General features: G+C 45.7%; 1 protein-coding gene across 1 annotated transcript in view; it reads right to left on the bottom strand.

The window, feature by feature from the left end:
• Positions 1-18118, bottom strand: part of KCNQ2 (potassium voltage-gated channel, KQT-like subfamily, member 2) — a gene marked incomplete at its 5' end in the record, with an annotated part of 41280 nt that overhangs the window by 8645 nt on the left and 14517 nt on the right. Inside the window, 6 exons of the mRNA XM_009084762.1 lie at positions 1453-1584; positions 2117-2225; positions 3026-3249; positions 10408-10461; positions 15986-16015; positions 17857-17925. Of these exons, the coding sequence (XP_009083010.1) occupies positions 1453-1584; positions 2117-2225; positions 3026-3249; positions 10408-10461; positions 15986-16015; positions 17857-17925 (618 nt within the window). The remainder of the gene's footprint in view (positions 1-1452; positions 1585-2116; positions 2226-3025; positions 3250-10407; positions 10462-15985; positions 16016-17856; positions 17926-18118) is intronic.

The following is an 18118-nucleotide window of genomic DNA, read 5'->3' as shown; positions in this document are numbered from 1 at the left end:
GCAGCCTGGAGGCCTCTTGTTTCAGGTTACTAAAGTTAGGAAATACCAACCCCCTCCTCCTCCTCCTCTTCCCCCTCCACATTCAGCTACACATCTTGGATCTATATAATCACTGAATTTGTACTGAACGGAGATGAGAGGCTCAAAGATAGGAAATTCTCCAGGATATTTTAGTCTCTATCGCAAGGGAGAAAGTACCTTCTGGGAAATGCAGAGCATGCAGCAATGCTGAGAAAGTTACCTCTGCAACTTGAACATCAAAAATAGCAGAGTTAAAATGGTCTCTGAGAGATTCATGGCAGAAGAGATTTCTCTTTTTTCCAAGACAATTTTCCTACTTGGTTCCTAGGGTTTCTATTAGCTGTTTGCATACCCAAACACATTTTTTTTTGCACATTTGCTGACTCCACCAGAGACCTAGTTGGGTATGAAATTAAAAGAAAACTTCCTCAATGGCTTCCAGAGGAAGCTGGGCTGCCACAGCCATCAAGGGAAGCAATTTCATTCTCCAAGTGTAAAAGTAAATGGTGTATTATTTTGACTAGAAATTGCCTGTGGCCAATCCCTGCCTCTGTTCTTGGTGTCCTTCAAGCTCAGCAGAACTTGGGCTACTTCTGCTGAGCTGACACAGCCAGGGGTGTTGGGGGATAGGGGTCTCCTTTTCAATGTGGGTCATCAGAGCTGAGGGAGGAGTGGTCAGACAAAAAGGTTTAGCTCAGATCCTCTGTTTAAGGGAACAAATTTATCCACTTGTTTGGTTGGTTTTTTTCAGGTTCCATTTGTCTCTTTTTCTTCTCCCATTAAAATGAACACATCACCCCCTAAAATTCGAGCACAGGAGCTGACATGCAGCTCAGCTATACCCCACCTACGTTGGAGGGCTTAGATGAGAAATCCCCATCTGCATGGATTTTCAGCAGACTGTGCCATCCGAGGAGGGATTCCTCCCAAAACAGCTTAGCATCCCAACACTGGGAGGAAGCTGCTACCTCCTTACTGCTCTCTCTGGCTGTGGCAGCAGGGCCACAACCAGGACATCAAATTTTTTCTTATATCACTCCCAGAAAGGTACCAAATGACCCACATGAACCTCAAGAATGGGGCACTAAACCTTTGCATCCTGCCAGGAGGACCACGGAGATACACACCTGTCTTACCTAGGGGATGTATTATACTGCCAGATGCTCCCAAAATAAAGCAGGAGAATTAGCCATGATTTTGTATGCCCTGTGGTGGGCAGTAAGGTAGTTTTAGTGGCATAACACTCGCTTTTTTTAGTCCCTGTCCTGCTCATCCCTGTGGGTTCCAGCTACAAGCACTGAAGTTATCCTTGAGGATTTCTCTCAGAAAACTAATAAGTTGTAGCTGCAAAGGAAAGTGTCTCTCTCCTGGTGATACCTCCATAATGAACAGAAAGCAGTGAAAAATGAAGCAAAGAGAGGGGTCTCTTGCCTGGCCTGAAGGTTTTTAATCCTGGAGAGCATGTCCAGATGCCCAGCTGAATACTGCTCGATGACATCCATCACGTCGTAGGGCCGAAGGCTCTCCTTAAACTTGCGCTTGGAGACGAGAAACCTCATAATGCTGCAGGAGACAGAGAGGAAAATCAAAATATAGTCCCTGGGCTGCAGCCTGACCTGCTTAATGGCAGATAAAAACACTGCAGGGAGCTGCTTTGGAAGGAAAATGGAATAAATCCCAACCCTGTGGGTTTGGGAGAGGATGAGGCAATAGGAGAGGGGAAGGGGATTGCGGGGGCTGGTGGCTGAAGCCCTGTCTGCGACAGGGGGTCCTCGATGCCCCTTGGACTGTCATCTGTGCAAGTGTTCTCTCTGCACTGCTTTCATAAATGTCAGCCTTAAATCTCAGAGCTGGTGAGAACAATCATTTGGATGCATCCCTGCGGGGGATTTTCCTGTTTCTCCATTTATTCCTTCCCTAAGCAAAAATTGCCCTTTCTGGCAAATTTTTCTGCAAAGGAGGGCAGGCCACCCAGGGGAAAAACAGCCTGCAGCACAGACATGTCAGCATTTGCCACCACTTCTTGGGCTTTACACTTCTTTTTTATTCCTAGTACTTATTTTTCCAGGCTGCTTCCCTCCTCTCCCTTTCTTACCACACTGCCCTGATGCTGACTTTCAGCCCTGGTGTCAAATCTTCTGTCACAAACTCGCAGTTGCAGCTTTTGTTCTCATCAGGAATGTCTTCTCCAGGGAGGCTTGCTTCTGGGTTTGGGAGAGGGAGGAATAGAGATAATACATTACAATTTCCCATGCTGGTGTTGTGCAAGGAAAGACGAGTCAGATCATAAACAGCAACCTCAGGAAAAGCATCAGAGATGTCTTTGCTGAGCATTCAAGTGAGAGCATTTCCCAAGATGTGTTAAGGTGACATCCAGCAATGCCAACTGCAGTTCTCATCCATCTCTATATCATGGAATGTTAGTATCATTTGGGTTGGAAAAGGCTTCAAAGATCAACAAGTCCAACTGTTAACCCAGTACTGCCAAGCTCACCCTTAGACCATGTCCCCAAGTGCCACATCTGTATGTCTTTTAAATCCCTCCAGGGATGGTGACTCCACCACTGCCCTGGGCAGCCTGTGCTAAGCCTTGACCACCCTTTCAGTGAAGAAACCTTTCCTAATATTCAGCCTAAACTTCCCCTGGCACAACTTAAGGCTGTTTCCTCTTGTCCTAATGTCTGACTCTTCCACATTTCCCCATCCTATATACATAAACATATATATTATCATGGGTGTCAGAAGGTGCTTTCTTGCCTCTTGTAATCATCATTGAATAGTTTGGGTTGGGAGGGATCTCATAAAGGTCATCCAGTCCAACCCTCCTGCAACGAGCAGTAACATCTTCAACTAGGTCAGGTTGCTCAGGTTACTCCACGCTGAAGGACTGGGAGGGGAAGGAGACCCATCCTGGCTGGCAGGGCAGCCCTTCTTAGGTGGGGAGGGAGAGAATGTCAGGGTCAGCTGGGAATCTGGGGTCTGCTGTGGTGTCCCAAGCCCTCACCTTCTGAGTTCTGCCGCGACGCTGCTCCCTTGATGCGGAAAGCTTGCCGGGCTCGGCTGCGGTCTCCGAAGCTCCAGCTCTTGGGCACTTTGCTTGGGCTGTCCTCTATGCTCTGGTCAGCGCTGGGGGACCTCCTGATGCCCTGAGCCTGTGGAGAGCCTTTCCCTTTGGTGCCAGCACCGCGGGGACTGGAGAAGACACGATCTTTCAAACTGACCTTCTGACTGTTCAGAGAAACACGTTGAAACAAAGACAAAAAGGAGACAGCAGGAGGAGTCATTCTGGAAACCACGCAGTCCTTCCCCACCAGCCATTAGAAACCAAGAGCACTTCCAAGCAGCAGTGACATGTAGTTTTGCTGTTGGCTTTTTTTTCCAATACATATTTTTTATGTTTAATTTTTGTTTTTAAAGAAAGCATTGTAGAAATGTGTCCGTCATCATGAGTGAAATGGGAATGATTCTTAAGAGAGAGAAAATAATGAGGACTTGAACAGAAGCCCCTTGTGGGATGCCAGGGCTGGCGGGACAGAATGACATTAACAATGAGGTTATGATTCCTTAAATCACTGATCAGCTCCGATCACAAGTGAGGAAGCTTTTCTTTCACAACTGCCTTCCAAAACCCTATGTCTCATAAGAAAATATCAATAAAAAACCCCACCCATGTATCTTTAACTTTTAACTTCCATGGAAACACTTCACTTCTGGTGCTCAGACCTATCCTTTCCCCTTCTTCAGCTCCTGTACTTCCTCCTTCTTAAAACATGATCTGCCCTTTTCACATATTCCAAAGGGTTCCTCTTTATCCAGTCATATATTGAACTGCTTAAATACGAACACTTATATGTGCAACTCCTTTGCATCTTACAAAAATTCAGTCTAAAAGCTACCTGCCATCTCCCCACAGGTCTGCTACAGTCATCATAAACACACAAAGCAAAATTTTACAACTACAGAATATGAAACTTTAGTGCTTTTTTTTTTTTCCTTATTGGAATCCTTGTAATTACGGTTTGAAAAGGTCTCTCCAGCAACAGAGATGATCTCACTGGGAAGTCATCTGCTGACTAGCCAGCTCTAATCAGTTTCCAAATTCTGAAATTCATAATTAAAACTTTTCACCCAAATGAAGGTGATGAATTTTCACAGGAAAATTGCAGAACAAAAGGATTTTGTGAATCTTCAGAGAGACACCATTGGGGAAAGCAAACTGTAAATAGTTTTGGATTATTTGATAGGTTCTCAAGAGCAGTCAATGATTAAACTACACTGATAGAGGCTGGACAAGCAGTGCAAGGTACCTGCACATAAGCCAGTATTTTTAGATATAGGGATACCAAAACTGAGTGAAAACTGGGATTTAATTCCCAACACTCTGTACCATTGCAGTAGCCACTTATCATTTTGCGGCAAATGCTCTGCCTCAATTTGCAGGAAGAACATTTTGGTAATTTTGATTTCTACATCAGATTTCCAGGTCACCAACCAAAGACCCTTTTTTTTTGTGCGTCTTTCAGCAACACCACCTTAAAACTCAGAGCCAAACATTCCTCCTTTGCCTTCAAAACTGGCACAAGGTTCTTCAGTCAGAACTTGGCTGCAGGTTTTTGAAGCAAAGCAAAACTCAGCTCCCTTCTCCCAGCCGCTGGCTGTTCTCTGCTGACAGGAACAGACACTTGCTTTGGCCAGTAAAGGAAGAAGACGTGACTCGAGGACACTCAGGGAGCAGATTTGTCGAGTAAGAAGGTGCTATTTTTACAAAGTCACTTTACATTGCAAGACAACAAACATTTACAGGGAGAGAAAGGTGCTTAGGCAGCATTTTGCAGAGTTGGTGGCGAGAGCATCTCCTGTGCTGTAGGGCAGGATTAGCTGTGGCCATGGGCTCAGCAGCAGTTTCACATGGAAGATACATTGGAGAGAAAATACAATTTGCTCATGACCGAGTTAGAAAAGGCAGAATTATTCCAACTAATAATGAATTTTTAATTCAAGTAAGTGCTGGAGATTGAATTTCCAGTGTGGTGCCCAACTGCAGGGTCTGTCTGACCAACAGACCTTCAGCAGAGCTGAAATACAGGTCAGAAGTACAAATCCACACAGGAATCTGGGAATAAACACGTGCCTAAATACCTTTCAGGATGTAAGCCTTAGCCACTAATGCTACCAAAATCATTACACATAATGAGCCAAAGGTTTAATAGCAATTCTCATTCTGTGTTTGTTGGATTAGAAACCAGATTGAAATTTTGTCATTCATCCTAAATAGGCCAATTGTGTAGTTTTTTTCATTTTTGTTGAGTTTACAGAATAATATTTCTGGGATCCACTGCATTTCAGTAGTACTAGTACTTAGAATTACCTCGTATTTTTGAAGAACAAGTTTTATAAAAAATGAATAAGCAACACAGCAATATTCAGAGTGCAAAGTCATCTCTTTGTGCCTCATCCTCTGCTGAGTTGCTCCCATCACCGATCCCAGTGTAAAACCAGTTGCCTTTCAGTGAGTAAAGCAGGGCCTTTTCCTTGGGGCCCTTTTAAATTCCCACAACGAATGTGCTGCAAATGTTTGCAGGAATCACAAAAGGCAATAAAGAAAGCGTTGAACTCGGTGAGGGATATGAGCAAAAGAGTTTCAAGCCTGACAGCGTGAGGTGCAACACATTAAAATATCTCATAGAAATCTGATGAACAACGAAGATCTGGATGAGTTTTGTTCCCAAGTACTCCCTACTCAGGAAGAAAACCCAACGCCTGATGTAACTTCTTTGTTTTAACATAGATGACATGAGACAACATGAACAATCAATTGAAATTTTCCTTCTGCCATGCAATTCTCTCGTTGGAAACAACACCTGGAATCACATGCAAGTACAATCCCTGCAGAGGAGAATGCTGTTGGGGTCTGCAGGAGCTGGTAGGAAAAAGTCCCAAAGAAATACAGACATATATAGGGATATATGTTGTCAGCTAATCCAAGATCATGTTCTCATTCAACCAGAAAGTCATGCAGAGGGACATGGAGTGTCTCGGAGAAGTGATATTTGGATGTCACTTGAGTGGATGGGAAATCAATTCAGTGGAGGGTGTATGTGTTGGTGACACGAACACAAGGACAGCAGTAACCTAACCACACACACAGCATGGACTGATGCTCACAGTTGTGACAGTGAAGAGTGGCACGAGCGTGGGGCAAGTGCCTTTTTTTTAAAGAGAACTGTGGCTTTGCAACCAGAGACACAACTATGGGGAGCTGTAACAGCATAGTAGGGAGTGCTTTAGTTCTAGGTCCCATAACCACTTTCAGCTGGCATCTATGAAATCATATGTGATCACAAAAACCATCACATTTCCGGACTGACTTTGGGGAAGCTTTACAAAACTTTCTCCTTTTAACTTGAATTTTACAAAGGATAGAAACTGAGTTGATTTTTCTCTGCTGCCAGTCAAAAAATGAGAGCCCATGCTGGATGAACACTTAAGGACCAATGCACAGTCCCAGGGCTGATAAGAGATGCTCACTGCTTTAGTGGCCTTTGCATTTTGATTCATTTAAGTCCAACAGTGCAGCACTCAGCAGTGAAATTCACCAGAACTAACCTTCAAAATGAGCTGCCGTCAGCCTCTTCAGGCTGCCAGGGGTTTGAGCTCCTCTTTGAAACCCTCTGGTTTGGGGTTCATTCCAGTTCTCTATAGTATTAAATCAGCACTTTTCAAAAATGTAGACTCATTACATCAGCAGCAATTTTGGATCAATAAAAAGACTTTTCAAAAATGTAGACTCATTACATTAGCAGCAATTTTGGATCAATAAAACTATCAGTTGTAACATCTTGTCATTGATTTTAAACTACGCTTGAGCAATTATTTCACTCTCTCCTCAGTTAGCCAAAGTGGGTCAGACCAGCATGGACTAAGATCCATCTTTGCATCCAAACTCAACCAGTATCAGTGCTTATTCTTCTGAGAAGCTGTGGCCAGGAGAAAGAGGTTGTCTCCTGTTGGTAAATGAGGTGCCTTTTTAAAATCCAGTATTTGTGCTGAGCTCATGGCATAGGAGAACAGGTCATTTAAACCAGGCAGGAGTGCCCGGAGAGAATGACAGCCTTTGTGGCTACCACTGGGCTCCAGTCTGGTTGCAGGTGTGAGTAAGAGGCAGAAACCAATTACTGGAGACATGAAGATAAGGAAAATACAAATGTGTGTGCAAAACTTGCCATGACTAAAACAGAAATCAAGAGAGGGCCAGGCTCAAGCCTGGTTTGTCTCCAGTGATTTCAGAAAAGCCATTGCAAAGGTGAACTCAGCCTAGAGAGTGGAGCTTCTAGAAGCAGAGCAACCTGGGCATAAGAGAAACAAAACATTAGCCAGTGATCATGTCATGGGGAGTAATCCCTCTTCTTTTCCTGATTCACAACCATGGTGCCAGCCTTGGATTGGAGTCACTGTTGTGCCATCCCTGCAGTCACCACATCAGCATGGAAGAGCATGGGGCCTCAGAGGAGTGAAGGGACACTGAAGCCAGCCTTATGTTTCTAACCTTGGCCTTTGGTATTCTGCAGTGTTCTGTTCTAGTCACCTCTCTCTTCCTAATTCACAGCCTTTTTTTCTCAAACTGATGTTGAGTGCTGTCAGATACCACATCAGCCACATCCTGCATCTTCTCCCAACCTTTTGCTATTTGCTACCTCAGCTGTTCTGCATTTCAGAAGTAAAGCAAAACAGCTAGATTGCATCTTCAAGCTGGCTGATTGTCCCTGAACAAACCTTTAAGGAACCTGCTACATCCAGAGCCATAGGCCAGTTAAGGGCTCTGCAAACATCTTTCCTTCACTGGTCTGGGTGCCACTTCTTCCCACTGTCAGGTCTCTGAGGTGCTTTCATCTCTGAGCACACCAGGAAAGTCTCTTACAAAGCAGAACGTGATAGACCTGATAACCTGGCTTGGGCTAGTCACATTACTGTCTAAAAATGAATGTGTTATTGCATTTATTGACTAACGATCATTGGTTTAGTGCATTAAGAAACCACAGCTTCTAAGGAGTTTCCTATTAATTTACCTACATTGAGTTTTCCATGATTGCCTCATTGTTTACTGTTATTTCATTATATGCATCCTAGATGAAGGCTTTTAGCACTCAGCCTTAGATGCATCAAAGTGCTGGCATCTGCCCCAAGAGTCCCTGCAGTGGGGATTGTGGGCAGGCACTCAAGGGTCCAGGAAAACAAGACATTTGAATTATTTTTATGTCCCTTCACAGATTTATGAAAGCACAGGGTGTATAACACTACAGGATGGATGCAGGCAACAAAGATGCCCTTGTAGCTACTCCGAAGTTCAAGACTCCTTTTTGACTGGAAGAACCACAGTCTGTAATCCTCCTTCTGAGGTCTCCAATGGATTAAGAAGATCTTGAGGTAATACTTTGTTTTCATCCTCCCTTTCCCTTGCAGAACTCAAGACAGGGGAGATGGAATGAGGACCACAGTGGGAAGGAATTCAGTAGAAAACAGAAATAAAAATATTCTGGCTTTAGCAATTAAAAATTCATGCCTAGGAAGACATGCAAGGAAGACACTGAGATCAGAGTGGCTGATTTTCCAGAACACAGAACTGGACACGGACAGGTGAGAAGACATCATTATGAATAGTACTGCTTGGTTTCATCTCTGCAGAAAACAACCTCAGTGTTAAGCAATTGAAAGGAAGCTTTCTCTGGGGAGGAGTCCCTGCTCACACTATGCCCCCCCAGATAAAACAACCTCACCTGGCAAATGGAAACACCACAGAAGTCAAGATCATTTTTTCAGCTAGACCATTGACCAAATCTTTGCCATTTGGAAATGTATTGAAATGCTGTCTGTGCATCTGATCATTGCCCAATATTTCAACCACACCTTTCAAAGCTAAACTTCAAGGAAGGCCACAGCACCATCAAAACATGTAGCAGGTCAGGCTATTTATCCAGGTGTAAAGAATTTCCTGCCATGGAGAACTGCTTATTATGAACCCTCAATCATGCCCCCTTCCTCTTTGTTACCCATTCAGAGATGGGATTTACCACTCTACTTCTCAGCTCCTAGTACACACAAGCCTCAGGCATGAATCCTAACCTCTAGACTGACAGATAATCCAAATAGCCATCCGGTCAAAAAATAGCAAGAAAAGAAAAGATACAAGCTGAAACAATTCATGGAGAATATCAGCGATACATATACTGTTAAAACTGTAGTTTTATACTTTATAAACTGTAGTTTGTTGGCTTTCTGAGGGAGACAGAGACTGGTGATTTTGAGAATTAAAACGGACTCCAAAAAAGAGCATGCAAAAATCCGAGTTCACAAACATGCGGCATCACTCAGTGCCCTGTCACTCCTGGGCTTTCCACCTGCCTGGCTGTGGGGCGAGGAGCTGATGGGGGTCCCCTGCCAGCATTCACAGCATGCAAACTCTGGGCAGTGGGAATTCAAGAAGGTGCATGTTTGCTGCTGAGAAGCAGTGTCTGGAGAGGGGGAAGAGACTCTTCCAGTGCAGGTGTGGATGTAGACGTATTTACGCTTAGGTAACACAAGAGAGGTGTGTCTGTGTACCCTCATGGCACTAAGGGATGCTCGTTGGGAAGTCCCTGAAGCCACCTAACGATTGTCAACTTGATGAAAAAGATGCAAACCCTGCTTGTACCAAGCCCTCTGCTCTAGCTATCTGTTCCCCACGGGGTCTAGAAACAGAACCATTCACAATGCCAATGTCAACGCTCAGGGGAACCCGTGTCCCCTACGTCTGGTGGGACAGGCTGAGATTAGTCCTTCTCTAGCTGCGTAGTAGAGGTGCTAGATAGGCAAGCTGTGGCTTCCAAAGGCCACAAGACTAGGAAAGGTCAATTTGTTATGTTCAGAGAGCCAAAGGAAGGGTGACTGAGCAGAGGTAGGAAGCTGGTATTTCTCATGCTACTAACTGGACATTGCTGTACAGTGCAATTCAATTTGCAAGGATTCCCTGGACCTTGAGGAGGAGGGATGGAGTGATAGGGAGGAAGGGATCTTTTTTTTTAAAAAAATTAGTTTTTAAATTTTTTTAAAAATTTTCCATCATTTGTTTAACTTCAGTCCTAGCCTCCTCCCTTGCTTGGCAGACTTGCTGGCTTGCTAGCCCAGACCAAATTCCCCATCCTCATCTCTTTGATGCACGTGTTCTGCGTGAATAGCAGACAAGGAATTCTCTCATTTCTGAGTGGGCAATGGGGAGGCTCTTCCACCTTTTTTTACTCATCTAGTACCTCTATTAAGCAGAGAAGTGATCAGAACGGGTGGTAGCAGGGTAGAGGGAGAATGAGCCGTGCAGCTTTTGATTAGTTTCGTGCGACGCATTTCCCGTGGTACCTAGAGTTTCCTGAGCAGCATCCGCATAGTGACTCTCTGCACGGTTTGCTTTTACTGGAAATGAGGGGAGAGTGAAAATTAGACCTGGAAGCAAATGCCAGACAGGAAACTTTTGATTACTGACCCTAGGTTTAAAAGACAGGTGTTTTGAGGGCCGAGTTCATGACAGGATTGTTCGGTTTGAGAGTTAAGAGAAAAAAAAAAGAAAAAAATTAAAAATCAAGAGGGTTTCTGAAATTTATCTCTCTGTGGCCAATAAAGTTCATCATTAGAAATGACACGTTCTACATTGAGTTGGTGGCGTCAGTTCATCTACAATTAACTGCAGGGAAAATTTCTTCATCTGCGTTGGAACCAAAAAATACTCTATTCTTCCCCTAAACAAATTAAAAAAACACAAGTTTTTTTGAATTGTCTAAGCCTTGAAAAGCCAAAACTATAACTTATTTTGTTAAACAATATCCAAAAACTCAATTTTCTTCTTTTTTTTTTTTTAAAAAAAGAAAGACTCATTAAGAGAGCTAGTTAATCTGTGAATTATTTCCACTTTTCATACAGGAAATAGCATTATATTAAGCCTGGCATTTAAGGAAATAAAAATAGGTAAGGACAGGATGTGGTGCAGTCCCTTATGGGAAGGGAGTTGAACATCTGTGTTCACATATCTGGTTTTTGTAACGCTTTTTAGACAGACCCTACCACATCTGGGGAGTCACTGGCTTTGCTGAGGCACCACCACAGCTCCATCCCAAATCGCTGCTCAGGCACTGCCCTGCCAGGAGATCTCCACCACCACCAGGGTCCTCCACGCCATGGAGCAGCCCTCTACCTGTGGAAGGGGAATGACGTGGCCCCCATCACCCCACCAGGCCACCGACCACCAGCAGGCAGCACTTGCCAAGTTCAAGGGTAGACTGAAAAGTCTGAAGGGCATCCAAACCCAATCTCATTTTCCACTTGAACTTGGCAATCGGAGGAGCTTGTGGGCACAGGCAGAAGGAATCTGTAGGAATTCCTTCTGCTTCGCAGCATCCCGTACAAGCTCAGCCGACACCACCCTCAGCATCCTGGGGACTCCTCAGGTGCCCACAACAGGACCCTACATCCCCAGGTAGCCCCAGGGACTGGTGGTGCTACTGGGGCTGTTCTGGAGCTGGTATGGGAATGGGATATTCAGCATGCAGAGCCTCAGGGAGATACGTAGGTTACTCTCCTCTTAGTCTCCTCTGCAGTCCCTCCGGAAAGATGCAGTCTCTTCCGTGCAAATAATCCGCTCCCCTAAAGGCAACTGATTATTTCCAGATTACTGTCAGTCCCAGCATGAGTCTCGACACCAGTTTAATTTGTTAGAAGGCCAATGCCAACCCAGGCTAACGTGGTCCATTGGGTTCCTGGGATTGACCCTGGTTTCCACAGGCAGTAGAGGTTAGGGACACCTTGGACATCCTAGGCTGGATGAGCAGGGGCCCACTGAGTCAACCAAAGGCATCCTCCAGTGCGTACAAAAGCCTTAATCACACCCCTGAACAGAGATATTAATGTCGTGTGTATCTCAGACAGACATATACACACACTGAAGAGATATACACACAGAAATACACACACGTTACAAGGTGGCCCAGTCCTGCAGTCACTCAATACATGGCCAAGGTCCTGCTGAGTTCACTGGGGTCAAGGACAAACCACAGCTTAGAACTTTCCAAAGAAGTTCCTCTCATTATCTACAGCACTGAACTCATGCTGGACAAAGTAATCTGAGTTTTAGCTTCCCAGTTCCGTGGAATCCTTTTGAGGTTTTCTTTTTTCTCTGCTCTTAATGTATTATTATGATCATTTGGTTCAGTAGTTTTTAGCTTTTCACCCAGTTGTATTTTGGAAAATACAAGAGGAAGAAATGTGATCATGGATGGCTTCAGGTGTTTACCAAACCATCTGTTAAAGAGCACTGAAGCCCACATTTCATACAGAAGCCTCTGCAGTCCTGGCTAAACATGTCTCTGTCTTTCTGACATTACAGTCAGAAGACAAACAGAAACAAGATGCCACAGCTAATTTCCAGCCTGATTAACAGAAGAGCAATCAAACCCCATTACCACTCTGATCTGCTGGCTTTGTGCAACAGGATGGGTGAGAAAAGCCCCAGTACAGAGCAGCCTCCCCTCCCTGGGGTTATGAAGCAGAGAGGACTCATATTTAGACCCTGCATGGTCCCAAGACAATGATGGATGTTAAGTGTCCCTAAAGCACAGCCAGCCCAGAGAGGGGTAAGGGAGCACTGCTCCTGGCCAGGGCAGATGGCAGGGTGAACACAACACCTGAAGCAATGGGCAACAGGAGGCTCTGAAAGCAGTTCTTTAAAAAGGAGGAAAATAAAAAGGAGGAGAAAGAGGTACGTAGCATGTAGCAAAAGGCCAGTGCCTTTTCTGCTCTTCACAGCCTGGACCCCACACCTCGGGGAGGTGAGCTCCTGACCCCCGAGCAGGTCAGCACACAGAGCTGGTGCTCAGTCACAGACAGATGCAGACAAGCCCACGGTGGAAAACAAAACACAAATGATAAAGGACATAGCCTGTCTCTCAGATCAGCTGTCCCATTTTATGCCAAGATCAAATCAAAAGCCATCCAAAAGTAATTCCAGGTGACCCCAAACCTCTGCCATGCTAACCCCATCATCTCCTCACATCCTCCCACCCAGGGCAGCAGCTCTCCAAGGGCTGCCTGGGCAAAAATCAGCACAGCCACAGCAGTACCAGGGTCAGAGGGCAGCAGTGCCACTGGTGCACAGGCAGGACCCCGACAGCCGACCTGAGTGCTGGCAGGGATGCTCCCTGACCTCACAAAGCAATTCTTGTCCTGCACAGCATGTTCCCATGAGCTATGTCAGCATCCCTTCTCTAACATAAAATATATTAAGATGCGAAATAGCGAAAAATCTCTTTCAGTTCCATTTGCTATAAGGACTTTGTGGTGTATAATGGAAAGAGGACTATAGGAAATCAGCCACTCCCTACACAACACTAAACAGGAGGAAGATCCAGGTATCTCCAGATGAGAGACTGTTTCCTTACAGGGATGGAAATGGGAACTGGCAAATCCTGTATCAGCTGAAGCAGTAAGAGTGGAGCTGGAGTCTGCTATGGGAGACAATTCATCCCCAGGAGTTTCCTGAGTGAAGCATCATCAGCAAGAGACCACGGCTGCGTGATTAACTGTCGGGTGGGCAGAGAAACAGGATGAGTTCTCCTTCCTGAGGGCAGGATGACACACTGAGCATCACCAGAAGGCTGCTGGAAGTGGGTGGAAGATTTGGGATGTGAACGTAAAAGATCTAGAAAACTTTGTTTTGGAAAATAGGTGATTTGGGGCCCCTTGAATGCAGGAACTATGGTGCAAAATTCTTCCCTGCGGTCTGAGACATTATCAGACAGAAAAGGACAGTGGGAGCAGGTAGAATTGATGTTGTGATAACAAAACACAGAAGGAAAGAGCTTTGGTGCTGCTATGGCAGCTGAACTAAGCAGTATGGAATGTACTCTAATGCCATCTCCACAGCAGCTGCAGACCCTCAGCTTTAGCCCTCCTGGGTTCAGGTTTAGCAACAAAACCCATCAGTGTCACAAGAGACAGATGCACCACAGGAGCAGGATACAGAATTTGGAAATGACTCTGATGAAGGACCTATATATAGTAAAAAAATACTCTGGAAAAGGACAGGGAAGGTCTATTTTTACTTCTTTCTGTGACATAAGACCAAAACGGCAATGTAGAAAAAGAACAGGGAAAAACCTGCAATCTCTATAGAGAAATATTGTATACAACCTAATGTTATAACTGGTGAGTATGAACCCTGTAAGACAAGACTGAAATTCAAAAATAAGAAATAAAACTCGTGCCTCAGAAATAAGACTAGTGCCTGCAATTTCAGGGAGATTTGCTGGTGTGACCCTGAGAGGGAACACTGGACCTCGGATTTCCTCAGCTATGGAGCTGATGGGGTTGAACAGAGATTTTGTCTCATTGCACAGTCATATTCATGTGAGAAATGTAGATTTACCCTTTGATGCATCCAAAGTATCTCACTGGCTGAGACAGGGCAGCAGAGCAGCCAGACCCTGGGATGAAATACTGACCCTCCTGATGCCACAGGCAGGTGGCCAAGATTTCAGCCTTGGTCTGCTCCCAGACAGCCCTTCCCATGCAATGCTCCCTGCTTTAGTAACACTGGATGGAGGCTGCCTTCACTCAAGCTACACAGTTTTAGACCCCAAGCAGGGAAAAAATAAAAATCTGGAGAGTTGAAACATGATCTTGGAGACTTGGGTTATTTGGCAGGAAAGTGGATGGGAGTGCCACAGAGGTTCTGCTTGCAAAGAAAAGCTCAAATGAAAGACAGAAAAAAGGGGGAGGAGAAGGGGAAGGAAGGAAGGATGAATTTTTCCTCCTTTAAGTCAGCACCATATCTACCCAGATATCTTTGGCTGGGTTTTACGCCAAGGAAAAATTAGTTTCTGGCCTCTTATAAGCTAAAAGGCATGGCACAGAGGCAAACATCTGCAGAATGCCAGGCTTTAGCTGTACTTCTGAAAAACATATTCAGTGTTTACAAAATTTAGGCTGTCAGCTATGTTTTCAGGTGTGAGATGGAAGATCTGAAAGCTAAGCAGATGATCCCCACAGATCATCAGTTCTGTGATGGTTACCTAAGAAAAAAAAGAGATTCAGTCTCAGAATAACTTCTTAAAAGAACTGGGAAAATATAGGACAAAAAAACGGCCAGAATTAAACAGTTCTAATAGGATGAAAAGTATCCTAAAAGTATCCCAAACACCAGCCCTGTTGCTTTCCCTGGGACATGTGAATAGAGAAAAGCTCTCCCATAAGTGAGATTTACAGCTGCCCTTGGAAGGTGCTCGCCACAGCTCAGAGCACGCTCTGCACCGTGGACTCAAGGCGTGGAGGGAAGATGGAGCAGGGGCTGTGCCTCATCCAAAGGGGATGGAAAAAGGATGTCTCTGCCATGCAACGTCGGCCGTGTCAGAGAGCTCTCCTGTGTCCCACGGAGCAGCAGGTCCACGCAGCCCCTGCAGCGAGAGCTCAGGAGAAGTTGCTAACTTGGTGATGACTTCGTGTTCCTATGCCACACCTCTGTCCAGCACGGTCTTGGGTGACAGAGACATAGGCAAAGCATCACCCACCCGTCGGCACACGTTGAGCCTGTGTTATACTACTTCAACTACGACTCCAGCAATGAAATCAAACAAAGAAGCATAAACCAAAGCCCTGCTGTCACCCCGGATAAGTGTCTGCCAGCTCTGCCCGTGCTGCCCACCACTCCCTCTGCCCGCCACAGCCTCGCTATCCTCACAGCTACAGCCCGAGGCAGACTGGAAGGAAGATCTGATTTAAGGTCCAGCATACACAGAGATACGTTGGACTGGCACAGCACAGAAAAAGCACGTTAATACCTAGGATGCTTCCCTCGATGGCGCCACGACATGGTACACACACTCACACACGTACAGAGAAATCTACAGGGAATGCATGGGTTGGGAATGGTTGTGTTGGCAGTGATACAGACCTTGGCGATGGTTCAGGCTGCTGCTCTTTCCTTTAAACAGAAGCAATAGTACATTAGCATGGTGTCAGGTGGCAAAAGATGTTGCTGCTTCACTGTTAAAACATAACGAAACGACAATACCAAACAATACAACTAAGTGGAAGTTGTGGACAGAAGAAAGGGAAAGGAGTATTTAATTCCTGGAGTTTCTGGCCTGGACAGAAGATCACTGGAGACTCACAAAACCTCAGAGAAGACACATACAACGCACAGGGTTGAAGAGTTTATCCCAACCCATCCTTGTGCCTACACACGACTGAGACACCTGAGGGTCGTGTGATTTGTGTGAGCACAGGAGGACTTCTGTGAGCTCAGAGAGTGGCCCCATTCCTTTGGAAATGCACTTCCCTGATGTTTCTGCACATAGGGAAGGGTTTGAACACCTCCCATGACCCTGGTGCATTTGCTTTTCCACTCTGTCCGTTGGGACAGAGCTAATGTCAGATCTCTGGCTGCGTGGATTCATGCTGCAGTGCTAACACAGGGTGCTGGGAGGGGGCATGGGTGGAAAGGAACATAGACCCCTGTCCTGACATCCTGACACCCCAGGTGGAGTTGCTGCCTCCAAAGCCTTTGACAGTTACTTTACCCAAGTAGCTGGCAAAGACTACTGGAGGGAGTGGAATGCCAGAGTTTTTTTATGTGGTTTCTTACTGAGATCTCAAACCACTTGGTTGCCCTGAAAAATCACTGAGGATAAAGTGAGCTGAACACCCACAAAAGGGCAGTCATGACACTGCAAGCCATGCTAAGGCCACACTGAAAAAAAACATCTCACCTTCACTGACCAGGCATCGTGGTGGCACTTCCCTCCAGCAGTGAGGAAAACCTGCTCTGACTTCAACTGCTCCAATTCACAACTTCTATACACTGGGGAATTGCATTTAGTGTGGGGCCCCGATCAGCCTTGCCCCTGCAGCCCCCCAAGTGAGAGAGCAGACCGTGTTTCTCAGCAGATATGGTTCTGCCTCCCCTGACACAAATGCCCTCAGAGTGTGATGCTGTACCAGCCCTGACCCTGCCACTACTCAGCAGTGACCTGCACAGACCCCAGCCCAGCTAAAGGCAGTAGACTGGAGAGACTAAAAAAATCCTCCTCCACCCTCTGCTCCCTGCTCAGTCACTAGCTCAAGTACTCACATTTTAATGTTTTCAGGCTGACCCAGGGGTCTACAGATTTCTATTCTCTGCAGAGGCACACAGCCCAGGGCAGGTTTCATGCCATGCCTCCCCAGCTGGCCTCAATGCCCACTGGCACAGCCAGCATCTCTCCATCCCTCCCAGGGTCTGCACACTCCCCATTCACCAACAGGGCAGCTTTGACTGCTTAAAACCTTCAAGAATTATCCCTTCTGAGAAGAGGGTGAAGCTGCAGGACTCCTGTCCTTCTCAGGGATTCATGTACACCTTGAAACAGCAAATTCAGCAAAAAATTTCTCACTGCTGCAACCTTGCCTGCTCTCAGGGGAGGAGAGGGAAGGCTGGAGAGAACACAGAATGAATTAACACATCGTGGGCCTGAGTCTCCTCTGAGGGTGGTGAAGGGCAGAAAGGTCAGAGGAAAAGTGGGAACACTACCTCAATCAGCCCCTTTGAGAATACGACTTTGCGTTGTCAGTCAAGCACCGTGACATTGCTCCAGAACCAAGTTAGGCTGAAGAAATTCATGTAGAGCATGGGAGAGGGACAGGGAGCAGCTGTCAAACCTCTCACATCTTCAAGGTTGTCCATATGCAAAAGGCAGGAAGGAAAAAAATAAAAACAAAAAAAAAAAAAAAAGAAAAAGGCTGCAAAGTGTGTGTTTTCCAAACTCTCTTAACTCTGCTGCTAACCTGAATGTCAGTCCCGACTTGCTCTTCAGGTTCCTCAGGAGCTCCAGCTGGTTCAGAGGAGGGATTAGTCTAGAGGGAGAAAACAAAAACCATTAATATACAGAGAGAGCTGATTCCAGAGCCTCCTGTCTCAGCAACTTCCCCTGCTGCCCCATCCTTTCAACCAGAACCAGTTTTGTGCCACCAACTGCAACTGGGGAACAGCTCAGGAAGGATGGAGAGGGGTTTGGCTGCTACTTCCAACAGTGTCCTAAGGCAGAGC

Source organism: Acanthisitta chloris, unplaced genomic scaffold (genome assembly GCF_000695815.1).
Source record: "Acanthisitta chloris isolate BGI_N310 unplaced genomic scaffold, ASM69581v1 scaffold6181, whole genome shotgun sequence".
Classification (NCBI taxonomy): domain Eukaryota; kingdom Metazoa; phylum Chordata; class Aves; order Passeriformes; family Acanthisittidae; genus Acanthisitta; species Acanthisitta chloris.
This window is presented reverse-complemented; position numbering and strand designations above follow the sequence as displayed.